The following is a 26,807-nucleotide window of genomic DNA, read 5'->3' as shown; positions in this document are numbered from 1 at the left end:
TCAAAGGAATAGGATCATATAGGCATCTGCCTCAGGGGACTCAGTCTCCCCCTCTCCCACCCCACCCTTCACCATCCTTTGGGAACTCTATTCTGAACCAGCTTACTTGCTCCCACTTCTCAGTGCCTCTGCGCCTGAACTGGATCCCTGGAACCCCAGCCGTGGGGCATTGCTGGGGTGCCCTCCCAGGACAAGGGTGTCCTCCCCATGGTGGGGCCAGGGGGCGCAGGGGAGAATCCAGGTTTCGGGTTCAGGGCAGAACAGAGTGGAAGAGAGGGATCCTGCCTGCTGCCCAGGGCCGTTAGGCTGAGACTCCGTTTTGTTTAGACCCTCCCTTCCAGGGGCAGATCTAAGGCTAGATTAGAAACTGGAAAACATCCACCAAGTGGTCAAGGCCTTGAGAGAGTGAGGGGAAAGGGGATTCACGTGAATGTGAACGGGAGATGTCTCCCCAAAATCTATAGTAACTTTGGGTTTTCTGGTGAAGAAAAGTAAGCCAGAGGGAAGAAGAGCTTCTCTTGCAGTTCCTGGAAAGCCCACACTGCCATTGTAATGCACCCAGCAAAGGAGGCCAGCGCTGCCGAGGAGCGGTACAGACAGCCAAGACAAGAAAGGGCCAGGAAGGGATTTGGGAAGGGTGGAACAGCGTTGCTGGTGTCTGGTCCTGGGCTCTCTAGGATCGTGGGCCAAACATGGAATTAGGGGATGGAAGGAACGAAACAGAACAGCCACGAACCCAAGTACCTAGGCTACAGATTTTGTGCCTTAAGGTCAAGTGCATGCCAGATGTATAGCAATTTCCGCTGTACATCCTGTGCGTGCGTGCGTGCGTGCGTGCGTGCGTGTGTGTGTGTGTGTGTGTCTTCCACCTCGGGTGGGGGATGGAGAGTTGAGAACTAGAATTTTGATCCAGTGTGAGCCACTCTTAGCGGGTGGCATTCGGGATGTGGGAGACATATATCCAGCAACGCTGCCCAACAAGGGTTCCAAAACCACAGGTGTCTGGAAGTGCCTGGAAATTGCATTGCCTGGCAGGACCCGTTTTTGCCAAATTTCGCAGGCTTCTCACCTGAGGGGACCAGCCAAGATCCAACCAGCAAGACCACGGGTAGCATCTGGATACGTTGAGTCGCAGCCAGATGCTCAACTGAGCACCCCTGTACCTAAATCTTGGGGCAGGATGTGTGCGCCTACCTATTCTCCAGCCCCTCGGCTAAGGGACCCTCCCTTAGGGGTAAGAGTCGGAAGGTGGTCCTCCTACAGGTTCTTTGGCGTGGCAGCAGACCACAAGCAGCCCCAGTGCGGCGGCTTGGGACAGGGGAGCCGAGGGGGTCCAAGCTGAAGTTGGGGTTCAGCCTTCATCGGGTAGGGGGCTTTAGAAGGAGAGCAGAGTGCGGGAGGCGATCAGGCAGGGACTGCAAAATGGACCTCTCTCTCTCTTTCAGCAGATGCCCGGGGGATGGGGAGCCGAGAGATGGGGGCTCCAACTCGGAATGTATCCCGCCCCCTCTGCACCCCAGCTCGTGGTACGGCTTTAAAATCCTGCGGAGTTTGTCATAGGTCGGCCTCACCACGCATGCGCATAGGCAAAGTTGAGGGTTTTTTTTCCCTCCCCTCCACCCCCATACCCGTGCTCTTTCCAGGCCCCTTTGGTTCTGCAACTTAAAAAAGTGTTTTTTTGGCTTTTTTCCCCCTCTCTGAGAACACCAGGGGAAAGAGGAGTCCTGAAAGAGGGAGGGAAAGAGGGAGGCAGTTGGCCAGGAGGGCCGGGGGGTGGGTGGGGGGGACGAGGTCCCTGCGGTCGGTCAGTCTGTCTGCGGGGCGCAGGAACGCGTGGAAGGCTGCTGCAAGCTCCGAGGCGCCGCCTCCGCCGCCCAGAGTCCGGTTCCCTGCGGCCGCCGCCGAGCGAGCTCCTCCCGCCGCCGCTGCTGCCGTGCCCCGACCGCCTGTCGCCCGCCTGCTCGCTCTCCCGCCCCTCCGGCCTCGGCGCCAAAGGAGGAGGTGGGCAACCGCGCCGGCCATGGACCGCCGGAGCTGAACTGCAGCCGCGGAGCCCTTCGCCCCTCCCCAGCCCCACGGCCGCGGTGCCCTCGCGCCTCTTCGCCCTTCGCCCAGGAAAGGCGGGGAAAAGAAGGGGATTAACCAGGAGAGCGAAGGAGGTGGGGAGGGGGGAGCCAGTGCCTCCCCTGGGGCAGTCGCCCATCGTCCCCGAACCCACCGGAGGCAGAACGTTCGGGGACGGCTTTTACTCAGTTTGCTTCCCCTTTTCTGCCAGACCCTAAAATGAAAGGACAAAAGTTGGCGCTGACTCTTGCAGCTCGGATGGCGACTTGTGCGTTTTCAGCGGCATCTCCCAGAGAAAAAAACATGCGCGCCTGATTGTTCTGTGGCCCCCAAGCTGCAGTGGGTGTGTGTGTTTGGGTGTGTGTCTGTGTGTGTACACAGACGTCCACACACTCACGGCCAAAGGATCAGCGCCTGGAAGCAGACGTTTCGGCCACAGATTTGGAGAGGAGGAGCTGGAGATCAGGAGGCGTGAGCCGCCAGGAGTCTGCAGGATTCGTGGTGTGAATGGACTGGGGGCACCTGGGCGCACGGATCTCCTCCTCCGCCCCCCGCCCGGGGCCAGAGTTGAGTTGTGGGGCATTTTTTTCACCCTCTTGTGAAGAATTTTTTTTTTTTTTTATTATTTGTTGTAAAGTCTTTTGCACAATCACGCCCACATTTGGGGTTGGAAAGCCCTAATTACCGCCGTCGCTGATGGACGTTGGAGAGGGAGCGCCTCGCCGCGGAACAGTCGCCTGCGCGCCCTCGCCGGACCCGCGGCTCCCTTGTTGCGCGCCGGCTCGAGTCTGCCCCTGCTGCCGGCAGGCGGGCTTCGGCGCCCCCTCGGTTCCCGGGCGCATCCCAGCGCTGCTTCGGCTCGGGCACCCCGACTCGGGCGCCAGTGACCGCTTAGACGCCGATTCCCTGAGCCTAACCGACGCGCCTCGGAGGAGCCCGCAGCTCTGCGCCAGATCTTCCCCCCGGGCTTAACCCGGCCGCTCCGCTTGGATTCCTCAGCTGCCCTCGCTTTGGTGGAGACTTCCTCCCCGCGCCCCCTCCCCCTCGCCATGAAGGTAGGTGTTCCGTGCGCCGCCGACGCTCGCCACTTTTTTTCTTTACTTTTTTTCTTTTGGAAGTTAACTGAATCTCCCCCACCTCCTTCCTATCCCCCCCCCTATTTCTCCTACTGCCCGAAGAAGCTAGAACTCCCGCGTAGCTGGCAGGGACCCCTATCTCTTTGCCTCCCAACCCCCGCGCATTAGCTCTGTCTTCCGGGAGACCTCTTCTTGTCCCACCAGACGTTCTACAAACTTTTTAGACTTAGGAGAAAAAGTGGGGAAGAGCCAGGGCAGAAAACCGAGAGAGGTTTACGGACGACTTTCCTTTTGCCCTGAGAAACACGAGCGTAATTTACTATGTATATTTCAGTAACAGGATAATGATTCAATTTAATAAATATTTACCGAGCGCCCACTGCGCGGGCACCGAGAGGGTGTGTGGCCGGGACTCAGAAGAAGGGAACTCCTTGGTTGAGAGACCGTGAAGCTGGACTAGGGGCCGACTATACCAGAACAGCACACCCCCGCCCCTCCCGCCCCCGCCCTCTGCAGCTGGAGGCCAGGTTGTAGGCTCTTCAAGGCGGGGGAACCCTCGCGCTGCAGGCCCTGCGCCTTTAAGAGTGCCTGGCCGGGGGCCAGCGCGCACCCCGGCCCGGGGAGCCGGGTCGCGTTATTAGCATTATTAGCCTCCGCTGGGTGAGCTCCGCACTTTGCAGCGGTGAAGGGGGCAGGGAGCATTGGCAGTAGTGGCTTTAATCCTCTCCCCTGGGAGAGCGCGCCCTGGCCTGTGAGCGAAATCTGCCCTGTCCTTTAGAAACATTTGGGCCTCCGCATTGGGAGAGCGGGAGGGGAGCAGTTTGTGAACTCTTGTTTGTTTTAATTGTCAGTTGTATGTTAAAGCCGAGTCACACACTCCAAGGGTCACCGAAAGTTCACTTTTACGAAAAGTTAACAATTTCTTCCTGCAATATAACTTGCTGTTTTCCAAACTTTTCCTCTCCGTCTTCCAAGCTTCTATCCTTATTTTCATTTTTTTTCTTGATCCCTTCCCTTTTCAGTATTCTAGAAAATAAGCTTGGAATTGGAATTAAGACGTTTCCTAAGGAAAATAGATTCCCCCTTTCTCCCTCCAAAAAAAAAAAAAAGTTTTTAAATCCCAAACTTGGAGACCCCGCGGCCTTGTTTTACTTTCCAGTCGCAGTCTGGCATCGGGGCCCCTTCTCTCTTGTCTTTCTTTAAAAGGACAGCTGACTGCACTGTTTGAAAGTCACTTGGAGCCAGCGGTAGCATCGCACCTCCTCAGCCCCTGCCCTCCCGCCAACGGGCTGCTCCAGCCAGATGCGGAGATTTTGTTTCTAGACCGCTTCTGCCAGGAGAGTTCCGAGGGGCCAGTGCTGAGAGCGTGTAAACGCAGGGAGGCAGTGGAAATTGTGTGTGGAACTGTGCCCTTCGTTTCGGGAGGCGGATGGCAGTAAAGGGTCAGTTGTTCTAGGATCTTGGATATACTAGCCCTAGCCAGGCCCTGCGCGGTAAAGGAAGACCCTCCTCTGGAGGCCCAGCCGGAGTGTCCCTTAGCTTTTTCTGTGCCCTCAACCGAGCGCCCCGGTGCACAAGGGGTTAGCACTGTGCGCGCAGAGCTCTGCGCGTCCCGTAGCCTTTTCTTCTTCGCTGTGCGGTACCGCCTGCCCCCTGTTGGCTGCCTTGAGGTAGGACGTCTCGGAGTTTGTTCCGTGCAGGAGCCCTGCGGCTTGCCTCTTCCTCCCATCTCTGGCTCTGCACATCCTTTCAGATCACCAGGTCCCACTAACCCTGGAGGGCCCCTCGAAGGCCTCCAGAGGAGAAACTGAATTACGCAGCCAGTGCAATATGGAAGGGACCAAGGGTCCGACCCAGCAAATGGGGCTCCGGTGGGTGAAGGAAGGGTTGGTACTCCTTCTCCATGCAGTAGGAACAGGATAGTCGCCCTAGAAGGCCTCAGGTCTGACCTTGGCGCTCCCATCGGGTCTCTCTGTGGTGGAGGACAAGTGGTGCTTTCCTCTTTTGGCCTCAGTTTTTTCCTTGAAAAGTGGAGTTGAAACTGCCTATGAAGAGAGGGGGTTGAACTGTTCTTTAAATTTCTTTATCTTTCATTTAATATGTAGCTCTTTTTTCTGGACAGAGTTGAAAACCTGTGCCTAGAGAGAACTAGACATCTTGTGTTGGAAGGTGGGGTGGTATTTCTGTGTGTGTGTGTGTGTGTGTGTGTGTGAGAGAGGGGGGGGGGGGAGAGGGTGAGCGCCTGAGAGCAAGAGAGAGGTCTTCCAGTCTGGAGAGCCTTGGAGAGCCTTGCCGAGGTAGAAGAGGTGAGGCAAGGAATAGGACTAGACATGGCCACCATTCTTCCTTTGTAGATGCCCTGTTACTGGTTGTGCTCTTAGTTTTGAATGGAAGCAGTCTGAAGCTGCACACCTTCCTTGAACTGATTTGGGTTCAGGGAACTCCCTTCTCTCACTTTCTCTCTTCCCACCGCCCCACCTCCTTCCAGCACTCAGCCAGCGGACACATCCTGCAGCACGGGGCTAGCGCTGCTCCCTTGCACCCAAGCTAGAGGCTGGGAGAGCTCTGGCTCCTTGTCTGCTCCCCCAAAGTGGACTTCCTTTCAGCCTGGGCCAGCTCATTTGTCATCATTCCCTCCTGCTTCTCTGCACGTTCCTCGGGGCGGGACGCCCCAACTTTGTGGCTGCAACGGAATTTTTCTCCGGCAATTTTCTCCATTTCTTTCCTTGCTTTAGGGAGAGATCGCAGTGGGGAAAACAAAATTTATTTCCTACTAAGAGCTGGGATTCTTGGAGTTTCCTTTACTTTTCGCCACCCCTAGCCCAGGTCAATCTGATTTTTTCCTCCTAGTTTCTCCCTCATCATTTCTGCTCCCAGAAACTGGAGGTAGGGGGTGGGGGTGGGGCTGGGCGTGGAAGTGTTAAAGTGGAAGGGGATGCCCAGAGCCAGCCTGCCTCGGGTCGAGGATCTTCACCTTGCCCGGGAGAACTCTTTAGGGACCTCAGCCTCTGAGTTGGGTGCCCCGGTGTGTGCGTGCTAGCCTTCCGAATCGTTCTGTGGCCCGGAACGTCCTCTAAACTAGCCGCTAGACCCTCATCACTCCCGGTCCGCAGGCCAATTGATAAAGAAGGGTTACGAACGCTTTTAATCCAGTGTGAAAGCTCTGGAGGAGAGAAAGAATAAACAGCCTATACACTGGTCTGTTTGGGGATGGAAGCAAGGGTATGAGACCACTTTACCCTCACCTCCCTCTTCCCCTACGCTTGAACCTCTCAAACACCCGAAACCCCTCTCCCCGTCGCACACTAGCAAAGGATTCCAAGGATCCTTACAAAGTTGGCTTCCTGGGGCCCTGAAAGTGTTCAAAAACTTGTAGCCCGTTCTTTGGTAAACTCAGCTTTTGCCCAGAACTTTTGTTTTACCCTCGGTGTGATAGTCTCCGGAGAGGACTCCGTTCGTGTTCTTAGGATCAGTTCTCTCGGTAAACAGGCAGGGATGTTTACGCTACAGAGTAGATGTATTTATTAGTGAGTCTGCTGTGGGTTCTTTCAGTCTTTCAAAGTTGTGGGGCCTTTTCTAGGTTGCGAGGGGATTGGAGCGGGAAGAGGGCCAAGGTGTTTCCGGGCAAGCGCGCCGGGTTAAGTGGAGACCCGACTCGTGGGGCTCTCCTGCTGGATCCCCATTGGGACACCACTGGCCCAGAGCTGTGAGACCCAAGTCTCAGAAACCCAATGGCCCGCTCCCATTTGGCCCCAGCTTTGTAAACAAGTGGACTCTCTCCGAGGTCGTGGGGCCGAGAGTGGGTTCGGTTTGTGTGGCTTCGCCTCTAACAAAGAAAGAGATCCGCAGTAATCCACCGAATCTGTTATCAATTTCTCTGCTGCCTGCGCCCCGCCCCGCGCGCCCAGCAGGTCGGGAAGCTTGGAAAATGCGCGCTACAGGCAGCGGTTTTTGCCGCTGCCTCGGAAACACGTCGGAGTGTGTGTGTCTGTGCATGAGCGAGTGTGTGGATGTGCATGAGTGTGTGTGCGCAAGGCCTGGGCCACCGAATGGGAGAGTAGACTTTGCAGCTTGGGCCGCACTCTAAGGCGGCCCCCGCAGCCCACCCCCTCCCCTGGAGGAAACTTGACACTTAGGGCGGGGGTGGGGAGGAAGACCGAGCTACTCTCTCCTAGGCTGGGGAAACCCCAGGTTTCTATTCTCCCAGATGCGCCCCCGGCTTTGCGGCGTTTGGGGGACGAGTGGGCCATGGGCGCAGAGCTCTGGGTAGCGGGCACTGGGGACCACATAAGCATTTCCTCTCGAGAAGCCCCGAGGAGTCCGGAACAAGAGGGCGCTGGCATGGAAAAGCCGCTGCGCGCTCCTGAGCCCCGTCGCGTTTCCACGGCTGCCTAGGTCCCTTCAGTCTTTTTCCGGTGCAGGTTCCAGGCCAGGCCCCTTCCACGCCTGGAGGAGGCTCACCTTTCCTTTCCCGAGGAAGGGGCTCCCTCGGAGGCTGAGGGAGGCGCAGCGCGGCTTACTCTTATCAGAGATGTAAAAGGGGATTTTGGAAACCCTCCCACCCTCACTGGCCACCACCTCCCTCCGCCCCGCCGCCTACAGGTGGAGAAGTCACCGGTGGGGAGGACGGCAGCGGAAGCTTCCAAGGCCGGCCCCTGCCCCGAAATTCTTCAGGACTAGGACCTTCACCGCCTGAGCCTTCTGCGCCCTGGAATCCAGGGGCGCGGGAGCCGGCGCTTCTCTGGCTCCTCCGGGGGCTCACTCGCACCGGCTCTGGCCTCGTCCTGCACGCTCACCATTCGGGACTGACCCAACCGAGTCTGATTGGGGTGTAGGGTTGGGTATCAGTGTTCCAAAACCAGGCTCATGGTGCCACGATGGCGAAGTGGTCGACAACTCCAGACCAGGATCAAAGGAAACTGGAGTCCCCCTTGGCTTCCTTTCCCCTCTCTCCGTGGCAGCTACCGGGAGTGGGGACCACCGGAGGAGGTGGTAGGGGGAGCGAGAAAATCAGAATTTGGGGGAGGCTTGGGGGAACAGGAAAGAGATCCCCTCTCTCAGGACAGAGGGACCCAGACCCTCTTCCTTCCTCTGGAATACATCCCTTCTTTGGGGTACACTGAGTCCGAGGAGGAGGCCGGCCGAAGGCAGGGGAGAGGACACTGTTTTCTGGCATCCTTGGTTGGGAGAGCAGCTTGCTCTCCCCTCTTCTCCGCTGTGCCCCCCCCCCCCCGCCCCAATCCAATCTGGCTGCTGAGCGTTCTAAGGAAACCCAGGCCGCCCTTCCCCCTCTGGAAGTGGCTCTCCCCAAAGCGGGCCGTAAACTGATTACGAAACAGACGATGTTAATTCGGAGCCGAGTTTCCCAGCTGGGCACTCTCTTGCGCGTTGCTCCCGGGGGCCTCGCCCCCCACCCCCTGCCCTTCCCTCCCGCGTCCTGCCCCCACCCCACCCCCCACCCCCGCGCGGGCCACCCCGCCTCCTCTGCAGCCGCCGGCAGCGCGCTCCACTCGCTCCACTCGCCTTCTCGCTCCTCTCGCCCATGGAATTAATTCTGGCTCCACTTGTTGCTCGTCCCAGGTCTGGGAGAGGACGAGGGTGGCGGCGGGTTCCCCGAGTGAATTCCCGAGGAGGGACAGAGCGCTGCGCGAACTAGAGGGGAGCGAGGGGGTGCGGGACTCAAGCAAGCAGGAAGGAGGCAGCGCCTGGCACCGGGGCTTTGACTCAACAGCATTGAGACATGTTTGTAATCGCTGGCGTGCCCCGCGCGCAGGATCCCAGCGAAATCAGATTTCCTGGTGAGGTTGCGTGGGTGGATTAATTTGGAAAAAGAAACTGCCTATATCTTGCCTTCAAAAAACTCACGGAGGAGAAGCGCAGTCAATCAACAGTAAACTTAAGAGACCCCGGATGCTTCCGTTGTTTAAACTTGTATGCCTGAAAATTATCTGAGAGGCAATAAACATCTGCTCCTTTCTTCCCTCTCCAGAAGTCGATTGGAATATTAAGCCCAGGAGTTGCTTTGGGGACGGCTGGAAGGGCAATGTCTTCCAAGTTCTTCCTAATGGCTTTGGCCATATTTATCTCCTTCGCCCAGGTTGTAATAGAAGCCAATTCTTGGTGGTAAGTTTATTCTATGTGCATATTCTTTTTTTTTTTTTTTAAAAGATTAATTTGTATGATGCTGCATTATTTAAAGCTGAATCGTGAACTTGGGTGAATTTATCTAATACCTATATATCACATATGTATCTTTAAATCAGAATTTTCTTTTAATTTGCTTATACTGTGAAACTTATCTTTAGCGCCACAGGGAATAGGAGCCTATAAATTTAGACCTTTTTGTATGAGGCCCTTGGTTAGATGTATGCTTGTAAGTACATCATGTAATAAAAGGGAACTAAAATACACTTCTCTAATAATTGTAAGCCTATCTATAAAATTTACTTTTTGCCACCTCTAGGTAGTAAAAGTGAGTTCAACGTTTATTTTGTCACTTGAGGTTATTAACCTTCAGGGTCTGAAGTAGGCAGAGTTCTAGGAAGACAGCTAAACTCCAAGTGGAGACGTATTGGGGGCTTGAAATTTGATCAAAAAGAGCTTGACTCAAAGTAGTCAAATGACCCTAAATGAGGGTTTCTTTCTGGTAGGGGCCTTGAGGATAGACTGCAGTATATTCAGAGGATTATTTTTGACATGTTCTGGATATTTTTCCCCTATAAATGAACAGCATTTTTCTGACTGCCAAGCATGACTTCTGTTCACTGGATACCCTGTCTTGGGTCCTTCACAATCACATAAGGAGCCCTTTTGAAATGTCCAGATCCGGGTGAATTTTCTTCAGTCTGTATACGTGTCCCGCTGTTCTTCCATCAGTCAGAAGGAGCTGCTATCTCCTACCCGTGTCTAATTGTGTCTACTCTCGGCATTCATACATTTTCAAGGCAGATCGGTCCAATTTGTGGGGCAAAGTCAGTCATTTTCTCTAATGTCAGAGGCCTGCCCCCCAGACCGCCATTTCCCCCCTCTCTGTGTGGATTTCAGAAATTTTGGTTCAGGTATATGGGAAGGAAAGGCAAGGAAGGGAGTGAAAACTCTGAAAGCCAGATGGCGGGATGGGGACTACACAATACCTCCGTTTTCTGAGTGGAGTTTAAACAGAGGAGTTTTATGAAGCCCTTCTCATACTTTGTCATGAGGACAAGCAGGAGAGAAAAAGCATCTGTGTGCTTAAAACCATGTATTGCTGACATGTTTTCAGAGGGCCCACCTTGAGAGTTCACGTAAATCTTGAATGCACATCTCCCCCCCTTTTTCAGGTCCTTAGGTATGAATAACCCTGTTCAGATGTCAGAAGTATATATCATAGGAGCACAGCCTCTCTGCAGCCAACTGGCAGGACTTTCTCAAGGACAGAAGAAACTATGCCACTTGTATCAGGACCACATGCAGTACATCGGAGAGGGCGCGAAGACAGGCATCAAAGAATGCCAGTATCAGTTCCGCCACCGGAGGTGGAACTGCAGCACGGTGGATAACACCTCCGTCTTCGGCAGGGTCATGCAGATAGGTAGGAACTATTTAACGTATTTTTAAATATTCACTCTTGCCCCAGAGAAGCTTTTCGTGCTTGTTTATGGAGGGACTCTTCCAGCAGGGTGGTGGCTTGGGGATTTTGTCATTATGGTTACCTGTGGTCCTTCCTGTCCTCACCCCTAACTCTAAGTTTTGGAGTCCTTGAGCCACAGCACGAGGGAGGGGGGAGCATCAAAGACACCTTCATTTTTCTGAACACTTGGTTTTTCTGAAAAGCATCTTGTTTAAAATACTAGCAGAACCCTTATTGTCTCAAAGGTAGATAAGGAAAGCTGAGTCATTTGCATCCTTTTAAACTTCAAAACTCTTAACTGCTAGAAGTTTCCTAACTTAAGCCACAATTCAGATGGCCCAGCTGTCAAGCTAAACACATTGGCGTCTTTCAGAATGCTGGATGTGTTGGAAGAAAATAAGGTTTTAATTTTCCCAAGATAGATACTTCCTAAGGCTATTGAGATATAGATGTTAAAAGCTTTCTTTTTAGTTCCCAAAAGAATTTGAATTAAAAGTGATCCAATTTACATTTGTATGTGTGTTGGCCAGTGAGTGATATTAAAGCATGGGCTTCAGATCTTAATCTAGAAACTCTAAAAAAAACTAGAAACATTAAAAAAAAAATTAATGGATTGCTCACAGTCCAATTCTTTTTATTTTTTATGATTTTTATTTTTTCCATTATAGTTGATTTACAGCTTTCTGTCAATTTCTACTGTATAGCAAAGTGACCCAGTCATACCTATGTATTCTTTTTCTCACATTATCCTCCATCATGTTCCATCACAACTGACTAGATAGATAGTTCCCTGTGCTCTACAGTAGGATCTTATTGCAATTCTATCTTTTTAAATGTGTTGTTGAACTTGTTATTCCATTCAGAGAGGAGGTGGCAGCGTTAAAACTGAGCTAAAGGCCAAGAATTTGAAGACTCAGTTTGCTTCTGGTTTGGTTGATGAGCATAGGGTACAGTCTGACAGATGGGGTCCTGTGTGTGTTTTCTAGTGAATATTTTTGGTCTCTTTACTTTTAGGCAAACAAGCACTTATAATTAATATGACTGCAGTGACTCTTAAAATAAGAAGCAGTTTATCAAAGCAATTAACTATTTATACTGACTGAAGATAAAAAGTTGGCTTAATATCTGTCACGGGTGGATAAAATGCTTTTTTAAAAACCCTGAAAAGTGCTTTCATTGAGAACAAAAAAGACTTGTCAGTGAATGTTTGAGCCAAGCGGCTTCATAAACTAAAATAATACAGGACTGGAAGCCGTTCCTCTAATTGAATGGGAAAATGGTCTGCAGCCTTCGCCTGCAGAGTTTCATAGGGCTTTGTCCTTCCTGTTAATGATTAAAATGTGCTAATGTATATACTGGAATCTGCATCTAGGAGTTAAGCTTCAGGAACACAGGAGTTCTCCCCCTAAGTCTGGGCTGCCCTATGTAGTTAACTGGGAGTGTAGTGGAGACTTGATTTTCCTGCATTTTCATATTGTGAGTCAACAGAACCCCCTTTAGAAAACAAAACAAAACATCAGAAGGGTGACCTGTTAGCTTTCCCCTCTCACCTCTGCCTTATATGTTTCGCCTAAACTGCCTTCCTTTCCAACCCAGGAGCACTTTTTCCCATGTCTATGAGTTAGTGACAGTCGTACACCTCTGATGGTAACGAGGAAGGAAAACAGCAGTTGGAATTGTTTTTCTGTGTAGTCACTGGAACACAGATTTAAGATCTTCTTCATACATAGCCTGTTTGGGGCCAAAATGTTCAGAATAAGCTATCATTTGCTAAGTGGATTTGAGTTCTGCTGAAGATTGATTTAAAATGTGGTCCAGGATTCAGAGAGCCTGCTTCCTCAGGGAACAAGCAGAACCCTTGGTGCAAAGGCCTGTATTTAATTGTTCCCTGTAAGTATGCTCTCTGGTCCTCAGCTGTGTGGCACTGTCTGGGTTGATGGAAAGTGGGCAGAGTGGATCTTCCTGACAGCCTCAGAGGAGAGATCCCACCTAGGTCCTATCATCAAGCCCACTGAGGGCCTGGGAGGGCCTTGCCCTGGGATCCTCAGGTGTCCTTGGGCAAGGCAGAAAGCTGCTGCTGGGTGGCTTGGCTCGCAGCAGCACACAGGGCCTTTAAGAGAGATGGTGAGAAAAAAAACCAGAATAGATTTTTATAGAAAAGGAACATGGACCCCACCCCAGGAGTGGAAAAGTTACTTAGCTTTCACTTTTCTATTTAAGGGTGTTTGAAGAGAATGAGCTAAGGGAAAATTGAAAACACCTTTGATGCTAGAAGGTGTGTAGGTAGGTGCCCACTCCAGAGTATTCTGCACACCAGGGACGTGGAGGACAGTTCTTGTGCCTGCAAATCTGACCCTGGGTGGGGCCGGTGTCTGAGACACTCAGGCTGCCACCCCCAACCCCTCAACCTTCTCTCTCACTGGAGACTGTACACAGGCACCTACCTCATGAAGGGCCCACTCTTCATTTTGGAAACGTTCTCATTTTTCATCGTGCTGCCCTTGCCTTCAAGCTTTTGTCTCTGGCTTGTGTTTGTTTCTGTGCTGTGAAAAGATGTATAGGAAAGACACCATTTTTTAAGAGGCTGAGGATGGGAGTAGGAGTACCCGTCCCAGGGAGAGACATGCAACTGGACCAGCAGTATCCCACCCAGGGTGACTCTACCCTCAGGCCGTTACCAAGAGCACTTGTCAAGACTTGTCAAGCTGTTGGTTTCCCTGCAGTGATCAGTTAACTTAGAGCTTTCTACCAGGTTTTGATTCTGGGGCAAAAAAGGGAAAAGCTCAAGCTGGACTTAGGAAATAATAGCAGCATTATTGTGTTTTGTATAAAAGCCCCCCTCCCCCCCCCTTTTTCCCTTCTATATACTCACAGGACAGTGTTTTATTTTCCTCTGGCTTCAGAGGATGGTTTATCTCTCTTCCTCAAGCTGCCTTGTTAGTCTCCAAGTCTCCTATCCAGAGACACAGCATTTTCTGTATTATCAGTGTTAATCCTCAAATCACTCCCTACAATCTGTCTGCTCTCCTCATCTCTCTCCACTCCCTTCATGCTTGCTGCCTTGTTAATTCAAGCTAGATAGATGTAACACCCCCACAGGAACTTTCTGGATCCTCCTGCCAACCACCAGCACACTCCTCAAGTTATTCATTTTTTAAAATGTGGGAGGGTAGGTCTGGTAAATCAGAACCATCGCCATTCCTGGGAGGGGAATCACAAATGGCTGTGGATTGAAGTGTGGAGCAGACATCCAAGAAAAGGGCAACCTGTGGGATCCTTGAACTGGTAGAGCCATCCTCCTACAGGACAGCCCTTCTGGTTGGGGCTCTGTCCTATTGTCAGCTGTTCTTGTGTCCCTGCCCTCTTCAACAAAAGATGGTTAGCAGGCCCTCTTAGTATAGGAGAAACTGATCCTGGTACAAGGATTCTAGTGCCAGAAGGGGCCTTTTTCTTCCTAGGCATCTAGTTCAATACCCTTATTTTATAATTGAGGAAAATGAGCCCACCCTCCCATCCCCCAGGCCCAGCTTCAGCTGGCCGGGTGTTAACCCTTTCTCTCATAGCACGCTTTCATTAAGTGACTTCTTGTTACATGTAGAAATGCCCTCATGTGCAAGTGGGGGTTAAGGTAAGCTATGGTCACCTCCATTTTTCTTCTTACAAAGAGGCCTCCTATAGAACCCTTTTATAGGGTGATATTTACAAGCTTTATGGAAGGAGAAAACTTTTTTTCCCTAGGCTTGTAGCATCTTTACAAGTTTTTTTTCTTCTCCCCTTAGATTGTGGGTTTTTTTCCCCCCTCTTGCTTTTATCCTAACACTGTGAGTCAAAGGCTGTTGGGAATTGGCAAAGTGAAATTAAAGAACTGCAGGCTGTTTTAGAAGTAGAGGCTTACCTTCTTGAGTGGGAATTATCAACCTGAGATTTAAGAAGAGGCAAGTTTCATTTCAAACTCTGTAGGAACCAAAAAAACAAAAACAAACAAAAAAAAACCTCTGTAGGAACCAGTTTAGAAATGTCCTCTGGGGAAGTCAGGAGCCTTGTTCAGAGACAGACTTCAAGCTGCAGATGGAGGAAGGGGAAGCCAGGTTACAACTAGTGTGGCCACAGGTGTGGAGAGGGGCTGCTGCAGTGTGTGGCTTCCACTGGGGCCTGAGGCTTTCAGAGGCTCTAAGCCTAACAATGTCTATGGTCCTGCCCTGTGGGTAACTCAGAATGAAAATAATAAACATTCAAATACTTGTAAGGAAGTCTACCCCAGTTCTGCATTTTCCCTCACTGACTTCTTTCATGGGCATTTTGGGAAATAAAAAGTTGGGAATATTTTACCAAGACGTGTAGAGAAAAATCAATCCAGCGCTGCTTAGATCCCTGCCTTGGGCTCTGAAATGTCAGAGCAGAGCTACTAGGGCTCCTCTACTCCAGTGTGTCCCCTTTCTGCGCATCTGGGGGGATGTCTCCGTGCTTCCCCTACAGGGGGCCCCCGGGGTGTGACTGGGCGTGCCTCCCTGAGTCTCCATCCAGGAGGGTGTGCAGAGGTGGGGGGAGATCGGCTGTGTGCCAGCCGGTGTCCCCCCACCTCCACCCCCACCCGCCCTCTGCCTCGCCGCCGCAGCCCAGTCGGAGGGCTTGCGGCGTGGGGGCGCCTGCTGACCGGTCCTCGCCCGCAGGCAGCCGCGAGACGGCTTTCACGTACGCTGTGAGCGCCGCGGGGGTGGTCAACGCCATGAGCCGCGCGTGCCGAGAGGGCGAGCTGTCCACCTGCGGCTGCAGCCGTGCCGCGCGCCCCAAGGACCTGCCCCGGGACTGGCTGTGGGGCGGCTGCGGAGACAACATCGACTACGGCTACCGCTTCGCCAAGGAGTTCGTGGACGCCCGCGAGCGGGAGCGCATCCATGCCAAGGGCTCCTACGAGAGCGCGCGCATCCTCATGAACCTGCACAACAACGAGGCCGGCCGCCGGGTGAGTGGCCCGGGCTGCTGGTCCAGCCCAGGGCTGGGGTTGGGGGTCGCTCCCGTGTCTGTCCCTCTCTGCTTCTCTGTCTCCCGCTCTTCCTGTCTCTGTCTCCGCCTCCCTTCCTAGCCTTTCCGGTCTCTCCCCCTCACTGCTTTGGTCTGGTTCTCTCCACTTCCCATCCTCCCTACCAGCTATGCTCAGCCTCCCTGGAGAGGGATGCACACCCCAGAAAGGCCTCCTGGAGGGGAAGCATCCCGTCTGGGCCCCCTCCAGCCAAGGTGCTCCTGCAGTGGCCTGAGAAAGAGCTTTCTCTGACTTTTTAATTAGTCCCCAGTGCAATTGGCCAGCCCAGCTCAGAAATAAAAATGTTCCTAATGTTCGCCGCCCTCCTCCCTGGAACAAGTTTGTGGTTGGGCTTAAATTTGGGGAGAGGGAGTTATTTATCCCAGTAGGTGCCCAGCTGAGAAAGTGCTCAGCCCAGCTTCCAGGGTGACCTCCCCCCCTTCTTTCTGTGTGCCCCTCCTTGTGTCATTAGATAGCTGGCCTGATGGATTGAGGGTTTTTAAAAAGAGCTTTTCTAGGAAAACTGGGAGCATTTTTAGCAGTGTGGAATTTTATAGGTCTGACCATCAAGCCCATCAAGGGTGGCTCTGAAAAGAAGAGAAAGCCACTCAGAAGTGTCCAGAGAGAAAGTCCTTGCAGGGCAGCCCCAGACTCCCTGTGTCCTGCTTTCCTTCCCCTCCCTGGTGGGGATGTGAAAAGCTCCCCCACAATAGTTAAAAAGACCCTTTTTTCCTGCGGTTGAACACATGGCACTTTATGGCTGCTTTAAAATGAAGGGGTGAAAACTTTTCCTAACTTTGGCAGCATTGAAAGCCAGGGCCATTATTTTTTTCGCAGAACCCAAGGTAGGTGCCAGGAACTTTCTGGTCAGAGATTTCACTCTTCTGTATTTTGGGGTGAGGAAAAAGGACGATAATCACAGAGTAAAATCTAGAGAACTGGAGGGAACCTTCGAGGCCTCTGGCTGCACGCCCTCATTTTAAAGATTGGGAAACTGAGGCTCGAGAACCACTTCAGGGCTGCAGAGGAGAATGAATGGATTGAGATGGAAGCCTAGCGCTTTCTTATTAAACTCATGTATCACATCTCTAGGGCTAAGGGCTCTAGGTTTGAGGACTAAAGAAGTCTGGGTTAAAGTCCTATTCTGTCCCTTTCTGTTTCTGAGCCTCAGTTTGCACACTTGCACATCTGTTAAATGAGCATTAACTTTCCCTCGAGGTTGGTGTGAGGACTCACTGTAGATGGAACCTTATGAAATTACCAATAGTTGACCATTTATGACCTACGAAGTAACAGTTTCATAAGATTCACTCGAAGGGCTGAGTTTAGTGTCAGCCAGTGGTAAGTGCTTGATAAATGATAACTTAATTACAAGACAGTATGAAGCAAAGGACATAGGAAAGTCAAAGATTATCTAGATCGTTAAAGCTAACCTAATTCTTCTCAAATTTGATCTTAAATATTTGGGGGTTCGGGGAAAGAACTCTGCAGAATCTTACCTGTGGTGCCCTGAGGGGTCTGATAGTTGCTCCAAGGGAGCGTGGCCTTGCTGAGAGCCCCCCCTTGCTATACTGCCTGCCAAGTGGGTGGATGCTCTTGTGCCGCTGCAGCCTGTAGTGGCCATGCCAGCCCTGCTTGCCCTGGGACCCTAGGCCCATGGTCCTCTCCTCATCCGGGACATGTCACCTTACTCTGCATGCAGGGTGCTCAGCACCTCAGACCAGAAATGCCTCCAGGACAGAGGCGTGGCTGACTCTTCTGGGCCCCACTGGGACTCACTTTTGTGCTTTCATTCATCTTTGGGGATCTTAGATTCTTCTCTCAGGGAGAAAATTATCAGGGGCTTAGCAACAAAGAAGAGAGGGTCAAGAGATTTCCTAGTGGAAAGAGGAGATTTTGGAAAAGTGGGAAAAGGACCTTTAATATAATTTCACTAGGGTTTTTTTGGGGTTTGGGAGAAGTTTTATAATGGGAGCAATGAACTCAGCTTGGATCCTGCTGGATGAGATTGCATGGAAGCCAGTTTTTCTCCAGGATAGTGAGGGCAGAGGTGTGGGGGGAAGGCAAGTTGGACATTGTGCCAGGAAGTCATAGTAGAATCTCCTTGGGACATTAGCTCTTGATTTTCCTCAAAGCGGGGCAGAGGTTAAATGTTTGCAAAACCCTTCCCCAGACTAGCTGAGGGCCTGAAACACTTCGTGTCAAGGGAGGACACTTTAGCCCCCCTTTGAAGAAAGCTCCTTGTGAATCTCTGGAGAAAGAAGGTAGCTGTTCTGGAAGAAGCCTCTAATTCACTCTGGCCTCCAGGTTCCTGACAGGCCCTCTGCAGCATGCCAGCACCACACTGGAGGGTCCCTGGCATAGGAGCTGTGGGCAGTCAGCACTATAAATAGGCAGCCACTACCTCCCAGACTGCTGGGCACAGTGCTATGGGGCCAGATCCATGGGCACTGCTACTGTGAGGCCCAGAACCAGCGTCCAGATGCTGTGCCCTCCTCAGCCTGAAGACTAGAGTTACTGAGTGCATCCTGCCTGATAAGTACTTTTGTGCATCTCCTACTTTTATCTTTGTAACAAGTACTGTGAGGTTGGTACCATCGCAGTCCCCTTCCCAGATGGAAAACAGGCTCGGAAAGGTGAAGCCACTTGCCTGAAGTCAGGGGCAGAGTCAGGACAGAAGCTGTGTCTGCCTGGGTTGGGGGTGGACACTTTCGGCCTAGGCTTTGTGAGGTGAGAGCAGGGACTCTGCATGAAGCAGGAATGAGGATACCTGAGACCCAGGCCCAGTTCTCCCACATCGGAGCTGTGTGACCTGCAGGCCACTTGCCCTCTCTGTGTCACCACGCCATTATCTAATCAAGCCCAGGTTACAGCCTTGCTGGGATGAATAAATGAGATGATGAATGTGAGGCTCTTATGACAGTGCCTGGCACACAGCAGTAATTAATGAGGGTGCAAGTGAGTAGAGATTTGAAACCTGATCCTACCTGGACTGGACACCCTCCCAGCCCTACTACCCTCCATCTGGTGCCCGTGGTAAGACCCTGAGCATGTCCTTGGAGCTCACCTGCCTGGTTTGGTTCACATGCCGGTGCCCCTGCTTCCTGGTGGTTGGATGAGTGACTCACCTGGCTATGCCCATGGCGCTCTTCCCTCATAAGCTCATGGTGGGGATGAATCCAGGTGATGGAGGCGAGGAATTGAAAACAGTTTCCAGTAAGAGTATTCAAGACATAGGAGTTGCTGCTGTTGTTGTTTCTCTGCAGAAAAAAAAAAAAAGGAGAAGCAAATGGAACAACGTTTTTTTTTCCTGCTCCCATTCAGAACCTGTGGCTGTTGTTGATGATGTATGACAAGGAGGGGCTAGGAACCTATTTATTTTGCAGACGTTTTGAAGAAACACCAGACTTCTGGTGGTGGAGGATGAGGAGGAAATAGCTGGTGGCGAGGGCTCCCCAACAAGGGGAACCCTGGTCCCTGTGCCCCCGCTGGCTCCTGCCTCCCAGGGGAACCTGCCCGCTGATTGTCCTCTTCTCCTCGCAGACGGTGTACAACCTGGCCGACGTGGCCTGCAAGTGCCACGGCGTGTCTGGCTCATGCAGCCTCAAGACATGCTGGCTGCAGCTGGCCGACTTCCGCAAGGTGGGTGACGCCCTGAAGGAGAAGTATGACAGCGCGGCGGCCATGCGGCTCAACAGCCGGGGCAAGCTGGTGCAGGTCAACAGCCGCTTCAACTCGCCCACCACGCAGGACCTGGTCTACATCGACCCCAGCCCCGACTACTGTGTGCGCAATGAGAGCACTGGCTCGCTGGGCACGCAGGGCCGCCTGTGCAACAAGACGTCTGAGGGCATGGACGGCTGTGAGCTCATGTGCTGTGGCCGCGGCTACGATCAGTTCAAGACCGTGCAGACCGAGCGCTGCCACTGCAAGTTCCACTGGTGCTGCTACGTCAAGTGCAAGAAGTGCACGGAGATCGTGGACCAGTTCGTGTGCAAGTAGTGGGCGCCCAAGCGCCTGCCTGTCACCCAACCCCACTCCCAGGACCCACTTATTTATAGAAAGTACAGTGATTCTGTTGTTATTTTTAATATTGTTTTATCCCCCCCCCCAAGAATTGCAACCGGAACCATTTTTTTTTGTTCCCATCTGAGAACTCTGTGGTTTATTATTAATATTATAAATATTATTTGGCAATAATGGGGGGTGGGAACCAAGAAAATATTTATTTTGTGGCTCTTTGAAAAGGTAAGACAAGACTTATTTTGATGGTATAGGATGAAGGGGGAAGATATAATACACACCCTGACTTAATTGTGTGCACATCTGGAAGCTAAAGGAAATGCTTTTTTTTTTTTTTTGTCCCAACTATGGGGTTATATGTGATAGGTAGCATCCAGCTGGAAGAGGGTGGTACAAAATCTATGCATAATTTAGCTTCTGTGACCAAAAGGAATTCAATACTCTGGCAAAAGTTGAAAGGTCTTGAGAAACAGAATAGTCAGGACCACCCCGCCCCCCACCACCAACCACCACCTTTTTCCCAGGGGCTGCCAGCCTGAAACATTTTCAAAATGGTAATTTAAAATATAAGAGGAAGAACCTCATGTCCCTTCAAGAGAAAAGGTTTAGCATGTGTCTCACGGTTCTCAAACATTCCATCTGCAGATTGTCCTAGTCTCATAGCTACTGAAACTTGGGGAGCAGGGAAGGAAGATCCCCAGTTTTTTAAAAAAAGAAGTCCTTAGGTCAATGATTTAAGGCTGTTACAGGAATCAGGTTATCCAATTGGAAAAGAGTCCCCGGTGATTCCGGGTACTAGACTGTTTGTTTGGAGAAGGGCAGGGGAGGTTGGCTTGCCTGTAAAGGAAAATATACTGTAATTTTCTTAGGGATACTTGGTTAATAAATGATAACAGTGAAAATAGTAAATGAATTCCATTCACAGATCCTCAGGCAGAACTACAAGGTAATTGCGTGCAGTTCAGCCCTGCCTCAGAGCGGAAAACCTATTTGAGGGGATAAAGAGAAATCCACCCTCCCCGCTTGACCCCACGCCCTCTCTGACTCCTCTGTGCCTTGCTGTCCTGTGATGCTGGCCACATTTCCAAATGGCAGCTCCACTGGGTCCCTTTGATTGTAGGAGAGGAAATGAAATGTTAGGAGCGCCACTTGGAAAACAGTTCACTACTTAGGGATCCCCCCCCCCCAAAAAACCCCTTTATTTTGAGGAGCAGTAGGTTTATAGGTTTTAATGACATTACTTGGCGAATGGACTTGACAGAGGTGTGGCAGTGTTTCCCTGTTATGATCCTGTGTTTAGACTCTCCGCTCACGCTTTCCTGTTATCCTGCAGGTGTACCCTAAAACTGTTCCTACTGTACTTGAACAGTTGCATTTAGAAGGGGGAGAAATGTGGTTTAAGGTGCCTGATATCTCAGTTTTTTGTACATAACATATATATACATATATATATATATAAATATAATTATATATCAGTACAGCCAGTGATTTAGATTTACAGTTTACTCGGGGGTTATTTTTTGGTCTAGAGCCTTGTGGTCCTTCATTGCCCTTCAATTGGGACTTTTCCAAGGGGTTTCTGAGTTGAGCTTGGGCTCTGGCTCTGATGCCATCACACCCTGAGTGTCACGAAGTAGCCTTGTTTCTGAGGAATCTGGAAGGTCTTACTGATATGCACACGTGGGTTTGAAGAGTTCTTTTATCGACCCTGCCCCATCCGCTGTTCTCCAGCCTCCTTCCCTGTACCCTTCTGGACAGGGCATTACTTGTTCATCAGAGACATGGGAATGAAGAGACAGTCAACACTTGAAAGCATTGTCAGCATTTCTCTTCCCTTCATTTTGCAGTGTGGAAACTGGTGCCCATTAGATCTGATAGTACTTATTTGAGTCCCCAGGGAAAATCCTGCTCACGACATATCTAGCTAGTTTTGTAATTTTTTTTTTTTTTTTTTTAAACCAGGACACCTCTTTCCACAGAGTGCCATCAAGTGTGTTCTTTTCTCAGGCTTTGTTGTTTAAAAAGTCTGGGAAGATACACATCTCCTGCAACCCTCATAGGCGTGGTGGCCTTCTTATCACCTCAGCCACCTGTGGCTCTTAACTTATTGCACAAGGATAGTCACTCCCCCCCCCCCCCAGCGTCAGTGAATTGCAAGCAAAAGATCTTGAAATTAAGAAGCACTAATTAGTTTAAAATGTCACTTTTTTGGTTTTTATTATACAAAAACCATGAAGTAATTTTTTTATTTGCTAAACCAGATTTTGTTCCTTTTTAGTGATTCATGTTTATGAAGAGAGTTGAGTTTAACAATCCTAGTTTTTAAAAGAAACTATTTAATGTAAAATATTCTACTTGTCATTCAGATATTATGTATATCTTCTATGGCCTTTATTCTGTACTTTTAATGTACATATTTCTGTCTTGCGTGATTTGTATATTTCACTGGTTCAGAAAACAAACATTGAAAGGCTTATGCCAAATGGAAGATAGAATATAAAATAAAATGTTACTTGTATATTGGTAAGTGGTTTCAATTGTCCTTCAGAGACTTCATGTGGAGATTTTTTTGGAGAAAACAGGAGGGATAGTTTAGGGGTGACTACATGTCAGAATACTAGTAGAGTGGAGAATTTTAGCAAAACCAAACTATTTGGAAGCTTCAAAAGATTTCTATATGTAACGGAACAAAAGGGGAATTCTCTTTTCCTATATATGTTCCTCAAAAAAAGAAATCAAGCAGATGGCTTAAAGCTGGTTATAGGATTGCTCACATTCTTTGAGCATTATGCATGTAACTTAATTGTTTTAGAGTGTGTTGGTGTTGTAACATCTCTGAGAAGAACTGAAAAGGCACATGCTTTTTTATCCATGACTAGAATTGTAGTCCAAAAAAGTGTATTTGTGTTCACCACTGCGGCTAGCGTGCCCCTCTATTTGAAGTTACTCGGGACGGCGTGTCTTTTTGCCCCTTGGAAAGTAGTTTTATGAAAAGCAAGCCTCGATCTGCAGAGAATGAAGGAAACTGAAGGTTCGTTGTGTTAAGTGCAATTAAGACGAGCTCTTGTGCTTCTTGATAACACATGGCAAAGTCTGGCCCAAGACACACAGATTGATAATGTTAGCCCTTTGCTTTTTTTCTTTCTGGATAACCTTGTAACACATTGAAACCTATTTAAGGATGCCAAGAATTCATTATCCCCCCCCCCCCCAAAAAAAAAAAAACAGTAGACCAACATATAGAGTGTTTAAAATAGCATTTCTGGGCAAATTCAAACGCTTGCGGTTCTAGGACCCACATCTGTTTCAGTTTTTCTTCAGTTGTATATTGACCAGTGTTCTTTATTGCAAAAACATATACTCGATTTAGGAGTGTCAGCATTTTTTTTTCCTTCTCATCCTGGAGTGCATTCAAGATCTTCCCAATACAGGAAAATTAACAAAAAATTTATATATAGGCAGCAGTGAACAGAGCCATGTTCAAAATAGTAATTATGGGCTCAAGCAAAAGGAAGACTGTTTTAAGCTTTAGTCCAGTGTATCTGTTCAGTTCTTCCCACTGCTGACACCCCCACCCCCACCCCAAGACCAGCACTGGCTGTGTTTCCGTAGTCCACGCAAACCCTTTCCTCGACTGATTTTCCAATATGATTTTCAATTTGTTTTTGCAAAACATCATTCATGCTACCAGAATTATCAAATAGGACACTGTAGCAGAAAAAGAACAAGTGAGAGACTAGTACTGGCTGACTCCTAGAGATTAGTAAAAACCAGTTCCCAAAGACCGAGTGATCCCTAACTGGAAAAGAGACAGCTAGAAAAGGGCCTTAGCCCTTGAAGCATATATATGATGCAAATACGCACCAAGGCACAGGTCTAAGATACTGCATTTTCACTGTAAAGTATACCTTTAAACTATTTATTTCTTTTCAAAAAATATTTCTTAGTCTCCCCCTCTCCGTGGAATGGTGAAAAACAGGTGCCATGCTTTGAAAAGACGATGAAACATGCTTTTAACACAGGAAACATTCAGCAATGTGGGAATTAAAACTTAGTAAAGGAATCTTCTAATTTACCTGTTCGCACAGACCTTACATTTAACTCTGATGATTGGATAGTATTTTAATGAAACATCATTGCATTAGCCAACTTTTTAAAAAAAGGATGTGGAAATGATTAAAGGTCGGCATGATTTTTCTTAAAGAACGAAAATGTATCAATTCTAATCTAGGAGATTCAATTAACCTGCCGTTTCAGTATTTCAAAGTGAAAAAGGAATGAGTAAAATTGCAACTTAGACCAGTTTTACGTGTAGTATACAATTTGCTGGGCTAGAAATGAGATAAAGATTATTTATTTTTGTTCATATCGTGTACTACTTTTCTATTAAAATCATTTTATGAAACCAGCGCAGTCACGTGTGTGTTTAGCAGAGATGGTGTTCATGGCAACTGAGGTTTGATGTGGGCCTAGAGTGTGATTGTGGCTTATGGAACCCAGAAAAAAAAAAAAATCACAGTTCAGGCATGTAGATGATGTTATGGTCAAATCTCAGGGATCTTTCGTGTATTTTAGTACCCAGCTTTCCTTTTTTCCTATAGCTATCCTCCCACCACCCCTCCCGATTTTTTATTTGTTCTGCTGCTACTAACATATAGGAGAGTTGTACTGGGAGATGCTTATTCAGTGTAGCTGTTTAGCACAGTGACACGGGATTACAAAGAAATTCCAGAACAAGAGAAGAAACAATAATTTGAGGAGAGTGTGAGAGAGAGAGAAAAAAAGTTCTAGGTAGAGACTAAATCACCTGGAATATTTATTCTGCTGGTTGCCTACTGCATGTTGCCATGGTTGCCAGCCAGGTGTTTGGATCAGGTTTCTCCACCTCAGCGCTATTGGCCTTTGGGGCTGGATATGGCTTTGTGGTGGGGTTTGTCCTGTGTGCTGCTCAGCCTCTACCCACTAGATGCCAGCAGCACCCCCTATTTGTGACAAGCCAAAGTGTTTCTAGGCACTGCACAATGCACCCCTGGGAACAGACTCAACCCCAGTCAAGCACAGCTTTAGACGGAAGGACTGAGGTTCTGGGCACCTGGGGAGGCCAGCCCTGGACTGTGACCCGCCTCGGGTGACTCTTGAGCCCAAGAAGTCCCTTGCAAGCCTCCCCAAGTAGAGCACAGAGATGGAACACCCTTCACAGGGCAGCTTTATGTGAGCTTAGCAAGTTTAGTGTTTTAAGAATATAGGCTCTGGAGCCAGACTGCCAGGGTTCAAATCCTGGTACTGCCATTAGTACTTGTCACCTTGGGCAAGTTGTATGACCTCTCTAAGCATTTGTTTTTAAAATGAGAAAAAGCACTATATTGTAGGGTTCTCGTAAACAAAAAATGAGTTACCATGTTGGGTGTGCCTAAAGCAGGTACCAGGACCTGCTAAGAGCCCACCAAATGTTAGCTAGCAAGGACGGAGTACGTGTGAAGACTAAATACCAGAAGGTAGGCCAGTGCTGTTTAAAAGACCCCCCAGCAGCTAGGAAGAACCCCTTAGTGTTGGGGGAAGGTTGCAAACAGTGGCCTTCTTCTATAATCACATTTCCAGATGCATTTTGTTTGACTGGCAAAGCATTAAAAAAAAAAAATGCTTAAATTAGTTGCCAGCATTTAAAAGACGAGTATTTTCCTGTTCAAATTTGAATTTCTAGCTTGAAGTATGGGAAGAGCCAGCCACCTGAACTCACAGTATCATGGCTCCCAGCAACACTCAGCTGGATGCAGGCAGCGCCACCCCTTCGGGACCCTGAGATGGAGCTGGGCATGTCCAGCTAGCCAGATATTGATAACCACCCCCGCCCCACATCCCCCCAACCCCTGCAGTTTCTCGTACTTGCCGTGGTTTTGAAAAGTGTTTTCTCCCCAAGTCAGAGTTTCTCAACCTCACCCTTAGTGACATCTGTGGCCAAATAATTCTTTGTTATGAGGAGCTCCTGTGTGCAGTGCTCACTGCATGTCTCCTGCCTCAGGGGCCCTGACCAGAGCTACTCACAGCCATGGTGACCCCTTGATGCCAATGCTGCCAACTCCATGCTAGACTCAGCACCCCAAGATTCACAGGCTTTGTCCCATACACTCTTCCTGATGAGCTTATTAGGTGTGCGTCTGAGGGCATCATCCCTATTTTATAGATGAGGACACTGAGACTGGCAGAAATGAAGTCACTCAACTCACTGTATCGGTTATCCACTGCTCAACAGTACACCACGCCCACAACAAAGATTAGCAGCTTGAAACAATAATCACCGTGTTTTCTTAGGATCAATGATGTGAGCTGGGGGGTCCTTCTGCTCTTAACTTGGGGCCCAGTATATGGGTTAGGGGCTGGCTGATCCTGGCCTTTGGCTGGGCCTTTTTCTCCATGTCGTCTCTTATCTTTAGGGATACGGATATCCTGGATGCTTTCACACTGTAGTACCACACTCCATGAAGCTGAGACTAGAAGTTTCAAGGCCCCTTGAGGCCTGAAATCCCAAATTACACTGCAGCCGGCCCTCCACATCTGTAGGTACGGAATGCCAATCGTGGGACTCACGCATTCTTGGTTACTGGTATCTAAGGCAAGTCCTGGAACCAATTCCCATGGATGTGCAGGGATGACTGCATATCACTTCCGCTGCAGTTACTGGCAAAAGCCAGCCCCAGCACAGGCCAGATTCAAGAGATAGAGAAAGGGACTCCAGCTCTCGATGGGCAGAGTGGCACAATCATACTGCAGAGGGGATCTGTACCCTCTGGAAGAAGTGGCCACAGCACCCTTCCAACAGTCTCTCCCAGGGGCCGAGATCCTACAGTATCTAAGGGGTGCTCTACCTCCCCCCTTCTTTTCTGTGACAGCACCTGCAGTGGGATTCCCCTCTCTCACCCCCAGAAACCCACTGTAAGCATGGTGCAGAGGGTACGACAAATGATTTGGAATCAAGAAAACCTGGTTCCAAGATGTGCTCTTATTAGCTGTGTGTACT

At 49.8% G+C, this 26,807-nt stretch overlaps 1 protein-coding gene and 1 long non-coding RNA gene across 9 annotated transcripts in view; one reads left to right on the top strand and one right to left on the bottom strand.

Moving 5' to 3' along the window:
- The first annotated feature begins 1,812 nt into the window (after positions 1-1,812).
- WNT5A (Wnt family member 5A) lies at positions 1,813-24,197 on the top strand. 3 transcript variants are annotated; one of them, XM_013981798.3, is made up of 5 exons: positions 1,813-3,119; positions 9,130-9,263; positions 10,460-10,710; positions 15,420-15,712; positions 19,313-24,197. In XM_013981798.3, the coding sequence occupies exons 1-5, from the start codon at positions 3,114-3,116 to the stop codon at positions 19,769-19,771; spliced, it is 1,143 nt and encodes a 380-aa protein (XP_013837252.1). In that variant the 5' UTR covers positions 1,813-3,113; the 3' UTR covers positions 19,772-24,197. The 3 variants fall into 3 exon arrangements, with proteins under 3 accessions (XP_013837252.1, XP_005669715.1, XP_005669717.1); XM_005669658.4 differs by lacking the exon at positions 1,813-3,119 and adding an exon at positions 7,094-8,129 and having other exon boundaries at positions 19,313-22,310; XM_005669660.4 differs by lacking the exon at positions 1,813-3,119 and adding an exon at positions 8,662-8,720 and having other exon boundaries at positions 19,313-22,310.
- Positions 11,381-26,807, bottom strand: part of LOC102162847 (uncharacterized) — a 163,207-nt gene continuing 147,780 nt past the window's right edge. For 2 of the 6 annotated variants that reach the window (XR_014823374.1, XR_014823375.1), the window contains 5 exons: positions 18,898-19,029; positions 14,645-14,811; positions 13,622-13,702; positions 13,194-13,292; positions 11,381-12,859 (listed from right to left, as the gene is read on the bottom strand). This is a non-coding gene — a long non-coding RNA (uncharacterized LOC102162847). Of the gene's footprint in view, positions 12,860-13,193; positions 13,293-13,427; positions 13,511-13,621; positions 13,703-14,644; positions 14,812-15,445; positions 15,813-18,897; positions 19,030-26,807 lie in introns of those variants that run through there. The other 4 variants (XR_014823371.1, XR_014823370.1, XR_014823373.1 and 1 more) reach the window with 4 other exon arrangements.

This window comes from Sus scrofa, chromosome 13, assembly GCF_054392235.1.
Source record: "Sus scrofa isolate SSC_HxYL_T2T_F1_AM1 chromosome 13, Sscrofa_HxYL_maternal_Yorkshire_Landrace_v2.0, whole genome shotgun sequence".
Classification (NCBI taxonomy): domain Eukaryota; kingdom Metazoa; phylum Chordata; class Mammalia; order Artiodactyla; family Suidae; genus Sus; species Sus scrofa.
This window is presented reverse-complemented; position numbering and strand designations above follow the sequence as displayed.

Excerpts from the sequence above, each read along its gene's own strand:
- WNT5A (XM_005669658.4), top strand. The coding sequence starts at position 8,007 with ATGGTGCCACGATGGCGAAGTGGTCGACAACTCCAGACCAGGATCAAA. Across the intron at positions 10,711-15,419 it reads CGGCAGGGTCATGCAGATAG|GCAGCCGCGAGACGGCTTTC; the intron begins GTAGGAACTATT and ends CCTCGCCCGCAG. Across the intron at positions 15,713-19,312 it reads ACAACGAGGCCGGCCGCCGG|ACGGTGTACAACCTGGCCGA; the intron begins GTGAGTGGCCCG and ends TTCTCCTCGCAG.